We start from the raw sequence: 22,950 nt of genomic DNA, 5'->3' as shown, positions 1-22,950 counted from the left end.
TTTGGGTGTACTGCACCTTAATTTTATAAGGTTAACATGAAAATATTAAATCATTTTTAATCAACATAACTTTGTGCTTAACCAAAACGTAAACTGGAACAAAAGTAATTGATTCATGAAACCAAAGTCAGCTTAAATGTCAGAATGACCAGCCTGCTTTAGACGGATTCATGAGGTTAGGGCACTCGTCATCACCATGGAGGTCACATCCCCGCATTTTCAAAACAATATTTTAAAATACCCACCATCTCTATAAATAAACCACAGACTTGAGTTTAAAACAACTACATTCCCGCATGAAAAACGGTTAAATCTAAATTTCATAACACATTCATTATAGAGCCATCTAAGACTGGGGGAAGTCTCACATGTCTAGCCGATTATAACCTCGTTTCGCCGGATACATGAGTGATGATGGTCACCCTGGAGGTCAGAATCTCCGCTATCGGCAAAGCACGCTTAAAATTTACACATGATATCTATAAATAAACCACAGATTTGAGTTTGTAAGAACTACATTCTCGCATGAAACACTGTTAAAATTTCATTTCGTGACATATTAAACGCAATATTTATAATAGTAGCTGGGCTTTCTCATCCGCCATTACCATTTGCTTGTTGATGTGAAATGAATTCTGGGAGAAAAAAAATATATATATATTTATATATAATTCTCAAAACACTTCAAACGAACTTTATTCGTATTGTCAAGGTCAGATATATGTAATAATTTCGCTGGTAAAATGAATAAAAAAAAATGTTACTATATTGTAATCAATATCACGTTTGCACTGGTTCGGTTCAGCACTCGAGCGACTCTGAATCGTATTGAACCGAATTGAACCGTTTGCTCGGGGATTATTTGATCACACGTGTTCACAAGCACACTCAGCAATATGCAATTAGTGTATAATTAATGTATAAATGCGTGTGGCCAAGCAGTATAACGAAATAGTAATGAATCATATACAACAAGGAATCGGTTTTAGGCGGATTCGATTCTTTACTGTTCACTAAGGAGCCGATTCATAGAACCGAACGGACACGACTCGACATGCAGGCAACGGCTCTCCTAATTTGAAATTCACCTGTCGTCTTTCATCCAGCGAATTCATCCTCGGTAAGTGTTTTAAAGTCAAATTCTGTCCGTTAAAGGATTGTTTTGTATATATTCATGTGTATTGAGTGTGTAATTTAAAAGAATTAACGTTAACCAAGTGACATTAGTTGTAGGTTCTTATGTTATGTCACTATCCGTTAACAAAGGGTATTTTAAACAAGAAATAACAGACGCCAGGCGGTCATTGTACGTTAGTGTTTGCGAGTTATTAGATACAGTGAGTTTATCTTGAGTGAGTTTTTGACCATACGCTAAGTTACCTGAAAATAACATAACTTTAACTTATTGTAACTGCATTAATGCATTCTCTATTTCAGCACAACACTGAGATGAAGGCGAAGTCACCATGAAAAGTTAAACCTTTACCGTTAAGGTAAGCTCTGGTCTTCACATAGTCATTATGACTAAGCTATCATTATAGTAAAATTTTTCAACTGTAAGTTAAGTCAGTTAACGTATTTAAACTAAACTCATAATGAAATGAGTCTTAACTGTTTTATTAAATGGAGCTGAAAATTAAATGCAGTTGAATTATTTTAAGCTAACTTTAATATTAACAAAATACATATTAATTGTCTATTTCTCAATAATGTTAATGAGCTTGATGTATAGTGTGTCATTAATTGTACATTTAATTTTTGGTGTTCAGGTGTACCTGAGGTGAGTTTACGTTCTTAGTACACAGATATAAGCCAAAGTCATTATCACTATATATATATATATATATATATATATATATATATATATATATATATATATATATATATATATATATATATATATAGATAGATAGATTTAGATTAATTAATGTTAAGTCTTATTTTACTCTTATTATATTTATCTGTTTTTCAGCTCCAGTAATTGATGTTGAAAAACTGATGCTACCAATCACTCCTCACTTGATTATTCAAGGTAATGTTGATGTCTTCCTCATTTTGATTAGATTTTTAAATGTCAAGTTGTTCACAGATTTGTTGTGAGGAGTTTCATGTACAACCTTTTTTTCTTCTTCCAGCAGTTCCTAAGATAAAAAAAAATCTGGTGTTAAAACAGCCACGGCTATGCTATTTGCCTACCAAGTGCTGAGTAAATATTAGACAAACAATTTTTTCTATAACTGTTGTCTTTGTGTTTATTAGCAATTTTACTGGGCGTATGTGTTTGTTTTATTTTCAAACAGCCTGGAAACTGTAAGTTTAGTTCAATATGTTATTTTATGCTATTCATTTTTGTCTTAACATGGATTGCATGTTGAAGCTATCATTTTATAGTGGGAAAATGTAAAAGAGAATCACTGAATACAATGGCATAATGATTCTGCTTGTTCAAAGAATATACTTGATTTAGTTTTCCTCAAGCGACACATCAGTTTTTATGACTATTGCTTGACACTTGAATTGAAGGGACAGTTCACCCCAAAATGAAAATAATAGCATCTTTGGCATCCTCCACTTGTTTCAAAATAGTTATATATTTAATTTGTTCCGTTGAACACAAACTCGTATTTTTTAAACAAATTTGGTTCAAATATGGATGTCAATAGTTACTGGTTACTAACATTCTTCAAAATATCTGCTTTAGTGTTTAACAGAAATTCAAACTAGTTTAAAACACGTAAATAGTGGCAAAATAGTAAACTATTCCTTTAAATATTTTATTCTGAGACTTATTTATATGTGTCTTGTCTTTTGTCATATTGTCCTTCTAGCCCAGATTGTGATGGACCTGGAATGCGACACCAGTTACTCTAAGACAAGAACCGAATAAAGCACAGATGTGGAGGGATCTGCAGCCAAACTAACTGGAGGGAAGGAACCTTTAGGTAAAAGCACCTGCTTTATTTAGATCTGAAGTATTTTATTTGACATAGAGATTTATTGTTTTAATTCTAATTTAAAGCAAACAAGGTTGAGCACCCCTGGTCTAAGAGCTCAAAAATGCTGTTTCCGTGATAAGGTTAAATGTAGTTGAGAAATAGTTTCATTAGGATCAATGCTTAAAGTAAACATTTTCTTCTCTCTGTAGACCAAACATGTTTACTATCCCTCACATTTTAATAAATTGTTTCTGTTTTTGCTTCTTACAGTGTGGGTGAACATACTACCTGGATGTCCAACAAAGGCTGCACAAGAGCTCATTTGATAGCACACATTCTGTCCTGTCTACATCTCTGATGACCTGGAAGTGCTTCGACATCAGTGAGTAATACATCTTTATATTGTCATGCATACAGGATTTCTGTAAGCTTAGCTTTAATGTTAATTTCTAATCAGCAGTGACTGTTTTAAAAAATTAAGTATTTAAATTATTCTCAACATTTTACTGATGCTGTGCACAGTAACGTTATGATGATTTAGTTTGAGGAAATGTCACTAGAGGGTTTGTATAAAAAATAAATAAATAAATAAATTGTATGAAATGACTCGATAAAATGTTTATTTGTCTTGCTGACATGCCATCACTGCTGCATATTGAAATACAGTAATATAAATTGTCAGCAGAATATTACCACAAACATTTCATGAAGTAGGCTAGACTGCTCTTTAGTTCTCTACTCAACTTTAACACATTTCCTCGTGTCGCTGAGCCTCTCTGCAGATTTTGCCAAAAATGAATGCTTAGTGATTACTTTGTTTTATGCAAACCAAATATCAGTAACTCATCATTAGCATTATTTTAAAAAATCACCCACGGCTTTCATGTTCTCTTACGCAATTTTATCTGTAAGTTAGAAGTGGATTTATACGTGTTAAAAGCCTAAAAGTATTTAATTAACATTAGTCACGTTAAATTAGATTATTTTTATTTATTTAATTTTAAATATGACTATCTTAAAGTGAGAATGAACTGTGTTCACCCCTCTTAAATCCGTGAAAGCACTAATAGTGTGATCATGGAATCAGATATTCGAGCTATACAGAGTCGGACATTAAGTTAAGATGAGACTTTATTTTTTACACACCTGTGTGGACACCTGACTAGCAATCTTCAAGAACAATGCCCGCTGATCTTTATATATATAAAAACAACAGTGCAGTGTTTCGTTTCTGAATGAATTAAATGGTTTGAGGGATGATTAGTTTTTACTTCAGTGATTGATTTTGCTTGTCATTTTTGCAGGATCATCAGAAGTGCTGCTGCCCTTTTTCACTGTCCCTTTTCCACAACATCATTTGGCCTTCATCATTTCCTGTCTTGTAGCAGTATTTTCACCTGTTTTTAAAATTGTAATAATTTTTGATGCATTAATTGTTGACTGGTTTTAATGATCAATTGTTCATTAGTGTTCTGTTGCTTTGTTATATTGAATTATTGCCACTGTTTTAGCATGGTTTACACAATAAACCTTTATTGTGAAGTTAAAGTTTCAGTTTCTTTATTTTTCTTGTATTTCTTGAACAGTTAAAATAACACTTGTGCAATTTTTGAAAATTTTTACCCATTATAAAGTAGCACTATTAAATAAAATAACATTTAATAACTGTAAAATACTATACAGTAATAATGAAAGTAACGTTAAAATACCGTAGTTCTTCATGGTAAAAATGTACAATAAAATACTGTTTTCAGTTTTGCAGTATGTGTATCACTACTGTAATTGGTGTTACAGTAAAAATCAACAACAGTAAAATGATGTATTACATTTTACAGTAAATGTAATACTAATGTAATTAGTATTACAGTAATGTTACTGTTTTATGAAATACAGCAGCTACTGGATAATTGTTGCCAGTAACTTACTGTTGATTTAACAAGAAATCGTTTACAGTGTAATACATTTCAATTCAAGCTAAATGCAAAACAAATGGCAATCTACAAAACTTAAACAACTTTAGATTTGTTTCAATTAATTTATTCCCTCATTTTTATATTTTAATCTGATATTTTTCCCAGTATTACTGGGTGTAGTAGTATTTTGACCTTTATTGTAAGTTGTTTTGTTAGATGAGCTCCAGATTTGGCTTCAGCACTGACTCATCTAATGCATATGCTCAAAGATATTACTGTTAAAATGAAAATGTACTCACCATTTACTCTCGCTCAAGTGGTTTAAAACCTTTACGAGTTTTTTTCTTTCTGTTAAACACAGAAGAAGACATTTTGAAGAATGCTGAAAACCTGTAACCATTGACTTTCACAGTAGGAAAAGCAAATATGTGGAAGTCAATGTTTACAGGTTTCCAACATTCTTCAAAATATCTTATCTTGTGTTTAACAGATAAAAGAAACACATAAAGGTTTGGAGCAAGTAAAGAGTGAGTAAATGAAGAGAGAGTGATCAGTTTTGAGTGAGCTATCCTCTCAAATTAAACTCTACCCACCTGTTACTGACCTGGGAACTGTTAAAAACATCCTATTGGTTGTTGTTGACATGATATGTTCACTCCGAAACCAACATTGATTCATCATTGCTCAGCCTCAAGTAACTCCAGATCTTAATAAGTGTTTTTTTTCTGTTGAACACAAAAGAAGATGTTTTGAAGAATGTTTAAACTCTGGTAGCTGTTGCCATCCACTTCTGAGGTAAAACTAATTAGAAATTAAATGAAATACCTACACTGAACTTAACATTTACTCACTGTTTACTGACTTAATTGGTGTCAAACTTTTTATTCTGTTAAACACAAGAAGATATTTTGAAGAATGCTGAAAACCTGTAACCATTGACTTTCATAGAAGGAAAATCAAAGGGTTATTCGATGGTTACAGGTTTTAAGCTTTTAAATATCTTCTTTAGTGTTTAACAGAAGAAAGAACCTCATAAACGTTTGGAACAAGTAAAGAGTGAGTAAATGAAGAATTTGTGAGTGAACTATCCCTTTAAATTAAACTCTATTACCTGCGAATTGTTGAACTGACCTGTTATTGGTTGTTGGCATGATATATTTACCCAGAAATGAACAGTGATTGATCATTTCCTCAGCCTCAAATAATTCAAAATCTTTCCTGTTAAACACAAAAGAAGATACTTTGAAATGGTTTAAATCTGTACCCATTGACTTCAGTAGAACTAGTATTTTTTCCTGGAGATCACAAGCTATTTATGGGAGTAAATGAGTGACAGAATTTCAATTTTAAGTTGAACTAACACTTAAACTGTTCCCAGATCAGTTCAACAGAACATGTGGGTACAGTTTAACACCTCTTATTGGTTTTTGACATTATATGTTCACTAAGAAATTCACTTTTATTCATGATTTAAACATTTTTCTGTTAAACAAAACAAGATCTTTGGAAACGTGTTTAAAGTCTGCTAACGTTTGACCTATATGGAGGTAACTGATCACAGAGTACTCATCAACATATCTGCATTTGTGTTTAACAGAAGAAACTCAGAGGTTTTTAATCAAGTAAACAGTGCTGACAGAATTTAAATGTTTCTGTGAACTGTCCCTTTAAATTAAACTCCACCCACCTGTTCTGTTGACTGACCTGGGAGCAGCTAAACACCTCTTTTTGGAAGTTGGCAGTATATATTCAGTCAGAAATGAACATTTGTTAATATTTTCTTTTCAAACAGTCTCAAATAATTCAAAATCTTTGAGTTTCTCTATATTGAACACAAAAGAAGATACTTTGAAGAATGTTTAAAATCTGTACCCATTGACTTCAACATAACTAGTTTTTTCCTGGAAGTCACAAACTATTTATCAAAATGTCATCTCTAGTGTTCAACAGAAGAAAGAAACTCAAAGGTTTGGAACAAGTAAAGGGGGGGTAAATGAAATCAGAATGTTCAGTTTTGAGTGAGCTATCCCTTTAAATTAAACTCTGCCCCTGTTAACTGACCTGGGAACTGTTAAACACCTCTTGTTGTTGTTGACATGATATGTTCACCCAGAAATAAACATTTATTCATGATTACTCAGCCTCAAGTAATTCCAGATCTATATAAGTGTTTTTGTTTCTGTTAAACACAAAAGAAGATATTTTGAAGAATGTTGGAACTCCATTGCGATTTTCTTCTGAGGTAAAACTAACTAGAAATTACATACCTAAATTACACTTAACATTCACTCACTGTTTACTCTGTCTCAAATGACGTCAAACATTAATGTCTTCTGTAGAACACTGTAGAAGATATTTTGAAGAATGCTGGAAACCTGTAACCATCGACTTCCACAGTAGGAAGAAACAAATATGTGGAAGTCAATGGTTAAAGATTTCCAACATTCTTCAAAATATCTACTCTTGTGTTCAACAGAAGAAAGATACTCATAAAGGTTTGGAGCAAGTAAAAGGGGAGTAAATGAAGACAGAATGTTTGGTTTTGAGCGAGCTATCTCATTAAATTAAACTCTGCCCACCTGTTGAACTGACCTGGGAACTGTTGAACTGACCTCTTATTGGAGGTTGGTATGATATATTCAGAAATGAACATTTATTAATCATTACTTAGCCTCAAGTAATTCCAGATCTCTATAAGTTTTTTTGTTTCTGTTAAAGGCAAAAGAAGATGTTTTGGAGAATGTTTGAACTCTGGTAGCTATTGCCATCCTCTTAAATAATTAAATTAAATAACTAAATTAAACCTAACATTCACTCACTGTTTACTGTCTCAAATGATGTCAAACTTTTATTTCTTCTGTCGAACACTGCATATATTTTGAAGAATGCTGGAAACCTGTAACCATCGACTTCCACAGTAGGAAAAACAAATATGTGGAAGTCAATAGTTACAGGTTTTCAGCATTCTTCAAAATATCTTCTTTAGTGTTCAACAGAAGAAGGAAACTCATAAAGGTTTGGAGCAAGTAAAGGGGGAGTAAATAAAGACAGAATGTTCAATTTTGAGTGAACTACCTCTTTAAATTAAACTCTGCCCACCTGTTAACTGACCTGGGAACTGTTGAACTGACCTCTTATTGGTTGTTGACATAATGTATTTACCCAAAATTTTTATTTATTCATCATTTGCTCAGCCTCAAGTGATTCCAGATCTCTATAGGTGTTGTTTTCTTCTGTTAAACACAAAATAAGATATTTTGAAGAATGTTGGACTTCCATTGCCATCTTTTTCGGAGATAAAACTAACTATACACATAAATTAAATACGTAAATTAAACTTAACATTTACTCACTGTTTACTCTGTTCAAAATGATGTTAAAGATTTATTTCTTCTGTTAAATACTGAAGTAGATATTTTGAAGAATGTTGGAAACTAGTAATTGTTGACTTATTTCTATTTACAGCTGTGGAATTAAATGGTTACAGGTTTCCCTGCATCATATATTGACCCAAAATGAACATTTATTCACTGTTTACTCGGTCTGAAGTGGTTTCATACTTTTTTCTTCTGTCGAACACTGAGGAAGATATTTTGAAGAATGTTGTAAACTGGTAACTGTTTACTTATTTGTTTTTTACAACTATGGTCAATGGTTACAGGTTTCCATACATGCTGTATTGACCCAAAATGAACATTTATTCACTGTTTACTCGATCTCAAGTGGTTTCAAACTTTTATTTCTTTCATTGAACTTTGAAGAAGATAGTTTGAAGAATGTTGGAAACTTGTAACATTGGACTTATTTATATTCTAAACTATAGAAGTCAATGGTTACAGGTTTCCATGCATGATATATTGATGATTATTTATTCACTGTTTACTTGGTCTTAAAGTAGTTTCAAACTTCTATTTCTTCTGTTGGACACGTAAGAAGATATTTTGAAGAATGTTAGAAACTGTTGACTTATGTTTTCTCAACTATGGAAGTCAATGGTTACAGGTTTCCATACATGATATATTGACCCAAAATGAACATTTACTCACTGTTTACTCGATCTCTAGTGGTTCCAAACTTTTATTTCTTCCATTGAACTTTGAAGAAGATAGTTTGAAGAATGTTGGAAACTTGTTACATTGGACTTATTTATATTCTAAACTGTAGAAGTCAATGGTTACAGGTTTCCATACATGATGTATTGACCCCAAAATGAACATTTACACACTGTTTACTCGGTCTCAAGTAGTTTTTAACTTTTATTTTTTCTGTTAAACACCGAAGAAGATATTTTGAAGAATGCTGGAAACCTGTAACCATTGACTTTCATAGAAGGAAAAACAAATGGTTAGTTGATGGTTACAGGCTTTAAGCTTTAAAATATCTTCTTTAGTCTTCAAGAGAATAAAAAAAAGACACAAAAGTTTGGAACAGGCCAAGGGTGAGTAAATGATGTCGAATGTTTAGTTTTGAGTGAACAATCCCTTTAAATTAAACTCTACACACCTGTCAAACTGAGCTGGGAACTGTTGAACTGACCTCTTATTGGAGGTTGGCATGATATAGTTATCCAGAAATTAACATTTATTCATCATTTGCGCTGCCTCAAATAATTATAAATATCTGAGTTTCTCGATTGAACACAAAAGAAGATACTTTGAAGAATGTTTCAAATCATAACACCTTGAATAGTTTTTGGTTTTTATAAACATTGATCACATTATTCTAAATATCTTCTTTGTGTTCAACAAAAGTAAGGTACTCATAAAGGGCTTTAAACAAGTCAACAGTGAGTAACTGATGACAGAATCTTAATGTTTGTGTGAACTGTCCCTTTAAAAAAATCCTTCGCAAAAGTTTGACTGGCGCACGCGCGTGACGTAGATCAGCCAAATGTAACGTAACAGACGCCGCTTCCCGTCAGCTGTCAGTGAGTGTGTGTGTGTATGCGTGTGTAAATGTGTGCGTGTGTGTTTGTTTTTCTTGAATAATTCAGATCGCAGGGACCTGAAGGCTGGCATGGGCGCCAAACAGAGCAGTCCTGCTGCCAACGGCCGCACGCGCGCGTACTCGGGCTCGGATCTACCGTCGGCCACCGCGTCCGTTAACGGCAGAACAGCGGCGGTTTTACGGTATAACAACAGTCAAGGAGCCTCAGGTGCTACATCTGCCGCTTCAGCGTCTTCCTCCGCGGCTGTGGCCTCGCAGTTTATCTCCTCCAGGACGCGCTCCGTCGGCCCGAGCGCGAGACCCCAATCCGGGATCAACATCCCGAACTCTGGAGCGTACAGTTCGGCGGATTCCGGTAACAGCACACCGGAGGAGCCCGGCGGAGAGAGAGAGCGCTCCACCGGCGCGCCGAGACTCGTGATCGGCTCGCTACCTGCTCACCTGTCGCCTCATCTCTTCGGAGGTAAGAATAACTTGACAATAACTAGACAAAAATGAATGTTTACTCGGTCTCAAGTGGGTTCAAACCTATTTCATCTGTTGAACACTGAAGAAGATATTTTGAAAAATGTTGGAAACTGATAACTATTTACTTATTTGTTTTTTACAACTATGGTCAATGGTTACAGGCTTCCATACATGGTGTATTGACCTAAAAATTAACATTTACTCACTGTTTACTCGATCTCTAGTGGTTTCGAACTTTTTTTCTTCCATTGAACTTTGAAGAAGATAGTTTGAAGAATGTTGGAAACCTGTAACATTGGACTTATTTATATTCTAAACTGTAGAAGTCAATGGTTACAGGTTTCCATACATGATGTATTGACCCCAAAATGAACATTTACACACTGTTTACTCGGTCTCAAGTGGTTTTAAACTTTTATTTCTTCTGTTAAATACTGAAGTAGATATTTTGAAGAATGTTGGAAACTAGTATTATTGACTTGTTTGTATTTACAGCTGTGGAATTAAATGGTTACAGGTTTCCCTGCATCATATATTGACCTAAAATGAACATTTATTCACTGTTTACTCGGTCTCAAGTGGTTTCATACTTTTTTTTTCAGTTTAACACTGAAGAAGATATTTTGAAGCATGTTGGAAACTAGTAACCACTTAATTCCACATTTGAAAAACAAACACAATGGAAGTCAATGGTTACAGGTTTTCAGCTTTCTTCAAAATATCATCTTCAGTGTTCAACAGAATAATGAAAAGCTTACATGTTTGTATTTTGAAGAATGTTTAAAATCTGGTAGCCATTGCCATCCTCTTTGGAAATAAGACTAACTTAGTTCACCCAATAATGTACATTTACTCACAACTATGAAAGTCTTATGGAACGTTTACTCACTGCTTACTTGGTCTCAAGTGGTTTCACACTTTTATTTTTTCAGTTTAACACTTAAGAAGATATTTTGAAGAATGTTGGAAACCTGTAACCATTGACTTTCATAGTAGGAAAAACAAATGGTTAGTCGATGGTTACAGGTTTTCAGCTTCAAAATACTGCATGTTCTAAAGTGTTAAATGGAAAAGAGAAACTCCTAAATTTTGGAAGGAAACAGTGTAATTAATGTCTACTAAAATGTGATTTCATTTTTTATTTTAGATCATGATATCCTAATATTAATTTTGTCTGCAAATATTGCAGTATGAACTCTTTATTGGGCACGTATTTAAATCTGGAGTGTGACTGGATTAATGCAAGACTTTAACTTTTATGTCTTAAATTTGTATTGGAATCAATGGAAAATATTGCAATGCAAACTCTTTATTGGGTGCTCATTGAAATGCTCAGTGGATCAAATATGTTTCTTCAAGGGTTAATGGATCAATCGTTTGAACTTTCACCCTTGCGATTACCTGCTAGCCTAATACCTGCGGTGTTGGCTCTTTGTAAAATGACCGTGTTTCGGTTTCAGCTGGTTGAATGTAAAGTGAAATGCTTCTTTAAGGATGTGGTGTGTTCGTGTGCAGCGCTGCAAGCTGTTTTCAGCATGCATTAGTGGTCAGAAACTGTGACGTCTTCTGAGGAACCTGTAGGCTGTGGTTGGGAAGTTTTCTGATCAGGTGTAGAGACGTCTGATTGTGTGAGTTGATTATTTCTGGGCAATTCAGTAACCGTGTGTGTGTGTGTGTGTGTGTGTGTGTGTGTGTGTGTGTTTTTGTTGTTGTTGTGTTTCTGAGAATCTGCTCTGTAATCTGATGTTTGATAAACACTGGTGTCATGTGGTGCAACTGCTGAATCTCAGAAAACCCGTCGAGAACAGGTTCTGGCCACATTTCACCCCAATATTAATAGAGAGAGAAGAAACGAGGCTTGTTTCAAGCATATGAAGTAGGGCTGTGCAATACTTATTAAAAAAAAGATTGCTAACATGATAATAGTATATATATATATATATATATATATATATATATATATATATATATATATATATATATATATAAATATATATATATATATTGCAGAGATAATACATTACATTGTATATATCGTATCATAATATATTTTATATATCATATTATATAATAATATACACTCACTGGCCACTTCATTAGGTACACCTTACCAGTACCGTGTTGGACCCCATTTGCCTTCAGATCTGCCTTAATCCTTCGTGGTGTAGATTTAACAAGCTACTGGAAATATTCCTTAGAGATTTTGCTCCATATTGACATGATAGCATCACACAGTTGCTGCAGATTTGTCGGCTGCACATCCATGATGCCAATCTCCCGTTCCAACACATCCCAAAGCTGCTCTATTGGATTGAGCTCTGGTGACTGTGGAGGCCATTTGAGTACAGTGAACTCATTGTCATGTTCAAGAAACCAGTCTGAGATGATTGAGCTTTATGACATGGTGCGTTATCCTGGTGGAAGTAGCCATCAGAAGATGGAGACACTGTGCTCATAAAGGGATGGACATGGTCAGCAGCAATACTTAGGTAGGCTGTGGCGTTGATGCTCAATTGGTACTAATGGACCCAAAGTGTGCCAAGAAAATCTCCCCCACACCATCACACCACCACCACCAGCCTGAACCGCTGATACAAGGCAGGATGATCCATGCTTTCATGTTGTTGACGTCAAATTCTGACCCGACCATCCGAATGTGGCAGCAGAAATCAACACACATCTGCTGCTGTAGTCCATCCGCTTCAAGGTTGGACGTGTTGTGTGTTCAGAGATGCTCTTCTGCAGAGCTCGGTTGTAGCGAGTGCTTATTTGAGTTACTGTTGCCTTTCTATCAGCTGGAACCAGTCTGGCCATTCTCCTCTTGCATCAACAAGGCATTTGCGCCCACAGAACTGCCGCTCGCTGCATATTTCCTCTTATTCAGATCATTCTCTGTAAACCCTAGAGATGGTTGTGCGTGAAAATCCCAGTAGATCAGCAGTTTCTGAAATACTCAAACCAGGTTCAAAGTCACTTAAATCCCCTTTCTTCCCCGTTCTGATGCTCGCTTTGATATGCAGCAGATCATCTTGACACTGTCTACATGCCTAAATGCATTAAGTTGCAGCCATGTGATTGGCTGATTAGAAACTTGCGTTAACGAGCAGTTGGACAGGTGTACCTAATAAAGAGGCCGGTGAGTGTATGGTATACATTGTACATATTGTATCGTAATATATGGTGTGTGTATATATAGTATCATAATAATATATATTGCAGAGATATATAATGTATTATATCCTAATATATTGTAAAAGTATATATCGTTTCTTATCTCATTATTATTTTGTGATTCATGTTTTCACTTTTTATTTTCTCCCATTTATTTCTGCTTTCGAGTTGCATTCTGCGATCTTGATCTTTCTTCCAAGAACTTTTAACCTTGAAAAGTGATTTTTCTGAACGTGTGTAATAGTTTGCAGTGCTATGTTGTCTTTGTTGGTGTTGTATATTACATTATAAGCAGCTTGTAATGAACTGCAGCACATGTTGTGTTATTTTGCAGACTTATTTCTCAATATTATTTCTCAAACATTATATTTTTACTGAAATGTCAATAGAAGTCACTTTGTTAAAGTGTACAGTTGAATTTTCACCATCAAAATTGGAGAGAGCAGACATCAACGCCCCATAATGCAGTTCACAACCACTTGTGCATCTCAAAATACAGAAACTGTTCATTTACAGATAGTTTTACAGTATTCTTTACAGTAACTTGCTTTTAAAAACATGGGCATTTCCCCCTTCATCTGTTAGACAATTCCACAATTTTTGGAGCATAGTGACTAAAAGAGATTGCTTTTGATTTATTGTTTCCTATGAAAAGCCTCATGAATATGCAAATCCAGTCCAACGGCAGGTGAGGCCCTCAGTTTCTGAGACGGAATTTCCCAGCCGTCGTGGCCTGGATTGAACTTTAATTCTGTAACAAGCTTTCTCTGGTGATTGAAGTTAATCTTTAAACGTTGCTGAAGTGCCTCGGTAAGACTTTTCACCCACTCTGGATGAGCTCAAGAAGGGAGTTTTTAACGGGGAAATGAGACTTGTGTTCACTCTCTGTTATTAAAAGCCACGCAGGAGTTTGTCCATTACAAATTTCCCATGTGTAAAGTTTAAATCAAACCTTTTTGCAAAAAGTGTCATGACTGTTTTAGTCATTTTTTAGTCTTGTTTCCTCATCAATTGTACTGATCTGCATGACGTAAGTTGGAATAATAAAAAATAACACACACCCTCTTCTAAATATGCAATATAGTGCATTATTCTGATTATATTAAAGCTTTTTTCTGTAATGTTAGTTTGTGTAAAGGTTTTCAGTGAATGTTTTTATTATTATTATGTTCTCTGTTTTGAGGGATATCTAGTGTACAGTATACTTCAGAGGTTATGGTAGGTCAAACTTTGCATGTAATTTAACTTTTAGGCTATATTTACACACAAACCCCTATTTGTCAAGAAAAGTGTCTTGTGGAAACGTTTTAGTGCTCTTGATCTGCCAGTTTTTGGATTTTTTAATTAATATTTTCTTGTAAAGACTGATTAGAGGGATTTATGCATACAGGTAGGCCTTTCACAATAATCAATATATCATGCAATACTTGGAGATGACCTCATCTTCGCTGTTGCTATATATATATATATATATATATATATATATATATATAAATATACATATATATATATTGATATATATATTTTTATATATATATATATATATATATATATATATATATATATATATATTGATATATATATATATATATATATATATATATATATATATATATATATATATATATTGATATATATATATATATATATATATATATATATATTGATATATATTGATATATATATATATATATATATATATATATATATATATATATTGATATATATATATATATATATATATATCAATATATATATATATATATATATATATATATATATATCAATATATATATATATATATATATATATATATCAATATATATATATATATATTGATATATATATATATATATATATTGATATATATATATATATATTGATATATATATATATATATATATATATTGATATATATATATATATATATATATATATATATATATATTGATATATATATATATATATATATATATATTGATATATATATATATATATATATATATATATATATATATATATATATATATATATATATATATATATATATTGATATATATATATATATATATATATATATATATATATATATATATATATATATATATATATTGATATATATGTCTATATATATATATATATATATATATATATATATATATATATATATTGTACTGTTTATAAATATAGTCTTCTGCTGGATCCCAAGACATACTGGACTACTTGGGAATGAACAAGCTGACAAAGCCGCCAAAATAGCCCTAGCAGGAAAGCTAAAGGAGTGCAAAATTCCACCTTCGGATCTTAAGCCACTAATAAAAGGCTATATTCTCAACAAATGGCGAGCAGAATGGAATTAGTGCCCAGAAAATAAACTTTTTAAAATTCAGCCTGAAATAGGAAAAAAATCTAATTTATTTTTTAAGTCAAGACAGGATGAGATTGTTTATAGAAGATGCCGCATTGGACACATGAGACTCACGCATGCACATTTACTTAAAGGACCACCAAAATGTCTACATTGCAACAGAAAACAAACCGTTAAACATATTCTTGTGGAATGCCTCATTTTTAATGTTCTCAGACAACAATTTTTATCAGGAGAGACTTTAAAGGAAATATTTTTATATGTGAATCCATCTAAAATTGTAGAATTCTTATCAAAAGGAATTCTTAAAAAACTGTTTTAGATTTTTATCTTGTAAATTATCATTATCATTATTATTTTTGTATTTTTTCTTGTACATTATTTATTGCTGTTGATTACTTTTAATTGTTAGAATATTGTTATAATTATAGAAAATTGGTGTTTATAAAAAGTGATCAACTTGATCTATTTTCTTTTTACCATGACATAGCCATAGAAGCTGAAATGGCAATAAAATTAAAAATCTCTCTCTTGTACTGTTTATAATCAGACTTGATAGAAACAGTCTGCAGAAGCACATTCATATATATATATATGAGCAATTCCAGGGTTATGGATGTAACATTTGCAGTAAAAACTCAACACATAAATTGACAGAGAAAGTATATGTTAACATTATATTGAAAAATTTTATTATATTTTCCAGAGCAACTAGCCACAGAGTTATGGGAGCATAAAAATATCAATCTGTAAACATGTTTTGTACTTTAAATGAGGAAAATATGCATGTGTTATAGATGTGATAAAAAAATTCTGCGAGTGTACAGTATACAACACACTTTGTAGAAATTCTTTGAATTAAACTGCACAACCCAAAATAAATAACGCTAATCAAAATGATAAGAGTTGGCTCTCTATAAAACAAAAATTATTGGTTTTATTTTATTTAATATTTTTACATTTCTGAGGAAAAAGTGTTGTTATGGATGTGACATCTCTCCGTTATGGATTTGACGGATGTGAAATTACCATTTGTGTGACTTTGGTAAATCAAATAGAATAGTTTGAAAACATTGACAGATGCATTTTTGAGTATTTTTATAGTACTGTAAAATACTTGCTTACACAAAAAACCCAGAAACGGTTTCCATATTTTGGTAAAAACGTAATTTTTTTTTTATGGCAAGGTTGACATTTGCACGGAATTGCTCATATATATATATATATATTTGATGCAGACTGTTCTGCAGCTGTACGCTTATCTGAAAATAATGGCACCTTGGAATGCTCATCAGCCAATCAGAATCAAGCATTCAACAGTCTTCTACAATGATTAAAATTCTGTTATGATTATATCTTCATTATCTCCTTAATTTCCCTCACTGAAAACTGTAAGAAGTGTATTTTTGAAATGGGACCGGTGTAGGAAAGCAGTGTAGTTGTGTTTGTGTAAATCAGAGATATATAAAGAGATCTTGCTGTTTTAATACAAAAACAGCAACAATTTCTTGTTTCTAAAACAGCATTTCTTTAGCGGTCAACATGACAGAGGAATTTCACTTCCAGTTATTTCATTTCTAAGAGATTAAACCGTGTGCAAAATGACTAAACTGAACATGTGCAGGAACCAGTTGGGGCTCCAGGGATGTTTTTCTTTGGAAAATCAAAAGGACGTCATTTCCACTTTACTCTTTTGTTTAATCGTACATGAAGTGAGGGAGGAATTATTGCACTGTTGAATTATTAAAAACCCGATTCACACCCAAGCTTCAAACCAGTTTTTCTGGACCGTTTTTACAGTTCATGAAAATTCAGATTCAAATTTGTGTGTTTTTAGTCTGAGAACACGGTGGCTCAGTGGTTAGCTCTGTGGCCTCATAGCAAGAAGGTCACTGGTTCGAGTCGCGGCTGGCTCAGTTGGCGTTTCTGTGTGGAGTTTGCATGTTCTCCCCGTGTTGGTGTGGGTTTCCTCCGGGTGCTCCGGTTTCCCTCACAAGTCCAAATACATGTGGTATAGATGAATTTGGTAGGCTAAATTGTCTGTAGTGTATGTGTGTGAATAAGTGTGTATAGGTGTTTCCCAGTACTGGGTTGCAGCTGGAAGGACATCCGCTGCGTAAAGCATATGCTGGAATAGTTGGCGGTTCATTCTGCTGTGGCGACCCCTCATAAATAAGGAACTAAGCTAAAAGAAATTGAATGAATGAATGATTAATATATTTTATATTATATTTATATTCAATTACTCATTAAATTGTTTTATTAACGTATACCCCAACCCTAAGACTTCCCTTCACAGTAATCTTAAAACAGTAATTATAACAAGATTTATTTATATTAATTATTAAATTACCCAATAATTGTATTTGATTGACGTCTACACCCACTCCAACTCTAAACTCAATCCTTACAGAAATGCAATTCAATTGCATTATGTAGTAGGTTATTGCATTACTGTGATTGTATTAAATTACCCATTAAATTGTATTTTATTAACATCTACCCCCAGACCAACCCTCACAGTAAAGTAAAAACAGGAGTTAGACAGAGTATTATTCACATTATTTATTAAATAACCCATTAATCATATTTTATTAACACCTTCCCCCACAATAAGGTAAAAACAGTCATTATAATGAGAATTATTTATATTGTTTGTTCAATCACCCATGACGGAATTACAGAACATTTTGGCGGTGTTAAAACCTTGACATTTTAGTTGTGTTTAAATAATTAGTTAACCAAAACATGTAATGAATTAAGCTGCTCCTATCATGTCACCCACTTTTCTCCTTTGTGAGTTGAGTGCGCCTCCATCGCCGTGTGCGCGTTTTAAAGGCTATTTACGGGCGCACCAGACCTGACGCGGGGACCGGATCTCTGGACTAGCTTTAATCTCACAATTTTCATAATTTAATTGCTATGTCATATATTTTAAAATATTTAAATGTGTGTTCTGAAGGTTGGAACGACGGGAGTGTTAATAATTAATGACAGAAAGAATTTTCAGTTTGAGTGAACAATCCCTTATGAAAACTGGGGGGGGCACAAACTCTTTCTGAGGGGGCAATGCCACCCTTTGCCCCCCCCGTAGCGCCGGGCCTGGCTTTGACACTTGTCCGAACTTTAAAAACGAGGTTGTTATAGCTGAGCTACAAATGAAAAGTTTGACAGCGACGGCGCGACAGCTTCTTCTGGATGTCAGTGAGCACAGAGAGACTCTTACAAACCGCAGTATACCTCGAAAACGGTTATCATCCCATGCCTACCACTATCCCAACTAGGGTTGGGTACTGAAACCCGGTGCCATTATAGCACTAGTTCCTTTGTAACCGGTATGTACCAGATCAAATCAGCATTTGAATTTCGGTGCCTAATTTCGGTGCCACTGGTGCTGCGACAAGGACGTAAGAAGCATCATGTGTGCCTTTGATGCACCCTTTAGGTACGCGTTGTCGCACCACTTCTAAGCATTTCATTCTAAACAACTTTGAGGAATACAGACAGGCGATGTCAGGCGTTTGTTCTTGTTGCTTAGGGAACAGACGCAAACAGTACAGCGCATTCTGTGAGCGACTCTCTTCAGATCAACACGCATGATCATGTTCATCAAATTTGTTTAAACTAAGCGTTTTAAAGCGTATTTTACAAGCAAGGATTCTGAAACAGCAACGTGAAGCAGAGGCTTTACAAAAGTTGTGTGTAAGAGGGAAACCCGTTAAACTTAATGACACATTTGAGGGCACAGGGAATCAACTTAAAGGCAGAGGAATGCACTCTCTCTGAAAGCTTGCGGCATCATCCGGCACTTTCAATGAGTACGTAGATGAACACCAATGCTCCGATTTTAATATGATGAAGACAATACTCTGATTAAGAGTCTGGACTATTATGTAAACAGTGATGTTTGGTTTCCTTAAAGGACCACAGACACCTGCGTCGCGAAATGCGGAGGTTTTTTCTTTCCATTTTAACGTGTGGTATCAAATTCCATTAAAAGAGCACTCTTCCAGCAGTCCTTACTTAATGCTCGCATCAAATACCTGTTTGTTATGGGGGCATGGTTGAAATGTTCCTGAATGAAAGTGAAACTGCAGTTAATGTCGAAAATTTTAAAATGAAACGCCTGAAATGGTTTGAAACTCTGGAGGAAACATGGGTAGCGTGGAGACGCAATGACGTTTATGGATCTGTGTACTCTAACATATAAGATGGGATCATGAAAGGAACATTCAAAAAGCCGCTCATGTAAACACCTTGATCATATTATTGTCTTATTCAGATTAAGGCAAATCATCAGATTACTGATGTCCATGTAAACATAGTCACAAGCCCCAACCGTAGAATAAAGGAGTTCAGTATTTTGATGACAGCCTTTCCGCAGGCTAGTAAGCTAATGTAATTACACAATGCAAATCTTAAATACATGCTAACCAACAAATAATCAAAGGAAATATATTAATGTAATTTAAACATAAAAATTATGAATTGATGTTTACGTTAAACTTTAATTATGTTGTTCTTTTAAAAAAATTGTAAAAATATTTTGTCAAATAAAAGATTTTTCTAGAATCATCCACCATAATTTTGTAGCTCAAAAGTATCGGTTTTGGCACCGGTACTGTTTTAAAAGTATCGATTTAGCACCGGTATTGAAATAACCGCAAACGATACCCAACCCTCATCCCAACTGTAATATACAAACAGTAATTGTTGTTGTGAGGCAAGTCAAGTTTTTTTCTATAGCACATTTCACACACAGTGGCAATTTAAAGTGCTTTACATAAACAAGAATAAAAGAGATGTGTATAAATAAAATAAAAACAGATGAAAACAGCGTAAAGAGTTTTTCCATATTCCGAAACATCGCTGTATCCTATTTTCTCACTTTACACTGGGACTTCCCCATTCTGGTGATCAACCCCCCACCCACGTCTGTTGGACGTCTCCAACAGATTCGATTTTTCACCTAAAATTGAAAAGTTAAGCTTTGCAGCTCTAATTATGTGCCCCCCAATTTCAACTTCTTTCAGGAAGTAATTCGCACAGCCCCTGATTTCTACCCCTTCCCAGGAGTACATCGCTTTTGCTAGCCAAACGTAATAAAAGGTCTTGATCTCAGCCAGACGCCAGGGACTTTTACCCCCCCTCAACAGTGATCTGTGGCAAGACACGTCTCAGATCTCCCTTATTGTAATTACGCTGCTCTCTTGTAAAGTAATTGCATTATTATAAAAAATATAAATAATTCTCCTTAACTTCCGTCTGCAGCTGTATCCCTTCTACACTTTACCTGCCTTAGAATGTTCGTCAGCCAATCAGAATCGAGCATTCAGCAGCCCCAGGGTATACATGTAAATGAATGATCTCTAATGTTCCGACAAATCTGTTAGTGGAGAACATTCCCATTCTCACACCACAAACCACTGCTGAAATCAGATCCAGCCGTTGGGCTCGTCCTCTGAGGGACACACACACACACACACACACACACACACGCACACACACACACACACGCACACACACACACACACACACACACACACACACACATACACATACACAAACGCAGACAGAGAAAAAGCGTGAGTTGATCGTGTGTACATTACACACACTGCTTTCATTGTGAACCAGGAAGTTTGTTTGTTGAAAGTGTCGTATTTTTCTCATATTTCTTTTACTCCTATATAAGAATAACTTTACTGAATTATATGAATAAATGAACACATTTCAATTCTACAGCTATTATTCTAAATAAATAGCAGAAATAAACCTAAATATAAATAGAAAACGATGTGTAAAGATACAACTGTAGTGATATGTGTGTGCGTGCGTGCGTGCGTGGGTGGTAGAGCTGCACAATTAATCATAAAAAGATGGCGATCTTGATTCGACTCCCTAGACGATCTTAATCCAGCATTTCTACGATTCTGTCAATCACATTTTCAAGTTCAGGAGAGAAGCAATAGTGGCCGCACAAGTCTTCATATTGATTTACATATGTTATTCAGCAACGTGGACACCTCCAAATGGTGTTAAAGGGCCATGAAAGCCCCTCGTTTCAGCAGGGTGTTTTCACACCTCTACTTTGGAAAAAGTCAGAAAAGTGGGCGTGTCCAGCTTTGTTTAGGGGGGAGTGTCGGAGGAAGAAAAGAGGCTTGGTGTGGGAGTGTCTATTTGGGCGCGCTGACTTTCAGAGTCAAAACACACACACACGCACACACACACACACACAGAGGGGACAAAGTGACTGTGTTTACATGGACATCTGTAGTCGAATTATTTGCCAAATTATTAAATGGTGGACTTTAACTGCAGTTTGGCTCTTTCATTCAGGGAATTTATTCATGTCCCTCGCGACAAACGAGATATTTGATTCGAGGAGCTGCTCTAAGCGTGTATTTTTCATGCAATGTTTGATACCGCACGGCGAATGAGAGAAAAAAAACCCTCAGCATTTCCCGGAAACTTAGATGCACACGGCAGGTAGTGTCAGAAAGCCGCGTGTGTTATTCCGGTCTAAATACGGTGAAAATCCTACACGAGATTAAAGTTTGGTTGTGGTGCTAACATGTTTACACTCGGTGCAATAGTTAACTTAGTTCGATACGAACAAACTGAATAAACAAAGAGCACTGCTTGCTCACTTACCAAATCTGTAGAGACAGGACAATCACCAGCAACTAGAGCCGCGTCTTTATTAAGAGGAGACTACAAGCGAATCCGGATCTCAGCGTTTGCAGATGAGAACAGCTCTCAGGTAAACAATAATCCTCCTTAGACACGTAAGTTATTGTTGTCGAGCGTCGCGTACACTGTTAATCCACACGTGACTCCAGCTGAGCTCTCACAGAGAGAAAATGAAAACTGAACTGCAGCAAACTATAAAAGCAACACTTCACGCTTGTTTTGCCAACACACCGTGGCGTCTCTGTCGTCTAAACACTGTGACAGTAATGAATATTAATGAAGTTGCACAATAGAGCGCGCTGATTGGTTTGAACCAAGCTTTACTCATGCATTATTGCAGCACACTGTAAGACGTAATAAGACACACTTTGGCACAGACAATAAAGGAATACACGCTATTATCTCATGACCGTGACGCAGCTTCAAAAATTCGTTTCAAACCAGAAGTACGAATTTG

At 34.5% G+C, this 22,950-nt stretch overlaps 1 protein-coding gene and 1 long non-coding RNA gene across 6 annotated transcripts in view; both read left to right on the top strand.

The window, feature by feature from the left end:
- The first annotated feature begins 1,939 nt into the window (after positions 1-1,939).
- LOC147840466 (uncharacterized) lies at positions 1,940-4,361 on the top strand. The gene is made up of 4 exons (XR_015512218.1): positions 1,940-2,032; positions 2,829-2,942; positions 3,207-3,318; positions 4,241-4,361. It is a non-coding gene; the product is annotated as an uncharacterized LOC147840466 (long non-coding RNA).
- A 5,404-nt stretch (positions 4,362-9,765) lies between these two features.
- znrf2b (zinc and ring finger 2b) overlaps positions 9,766-22,950 on the top strand; it is a 73,177-nt gene continuing 59,992 nt past the window's right edge. For 4 of the 5 annotated variants that reach the window (XR_015510635.1, XR_015510634.1, XR_015510632.1 and 1 more), the window contains exon 1: positions 9,766-10,259. Coding sequence is in view for 1 of the 5 variants with exons in the window: in NM_001076728.1 (NP_001070196.1) it covers positions 9,866-10,259 (394 nt within the window). In the remaining 4 variants the exon portion in view is untranslated. 5 annotated transcript variants of the gene reach the window in all.

This window comes from Danio rerio, chromosome 16 (genome assembly GCF_052040795.2).
Source record: "Danio rerio strain M-AB ecotype USA chromosome 16, GRCz13ab, whole genome shotgun sequence".
Taxonomy (NCBI): Eukaryota; Metazoa; Chordata; class Actinopteri; order Cypriniformes; family Danionidae; genus Danio; species Danio rerio.
The sequence above is the reverse complement of the archived record's forward strand: the minus strand, read 5'-3'. Positions and strand labels throughout refer to the sequence as shown.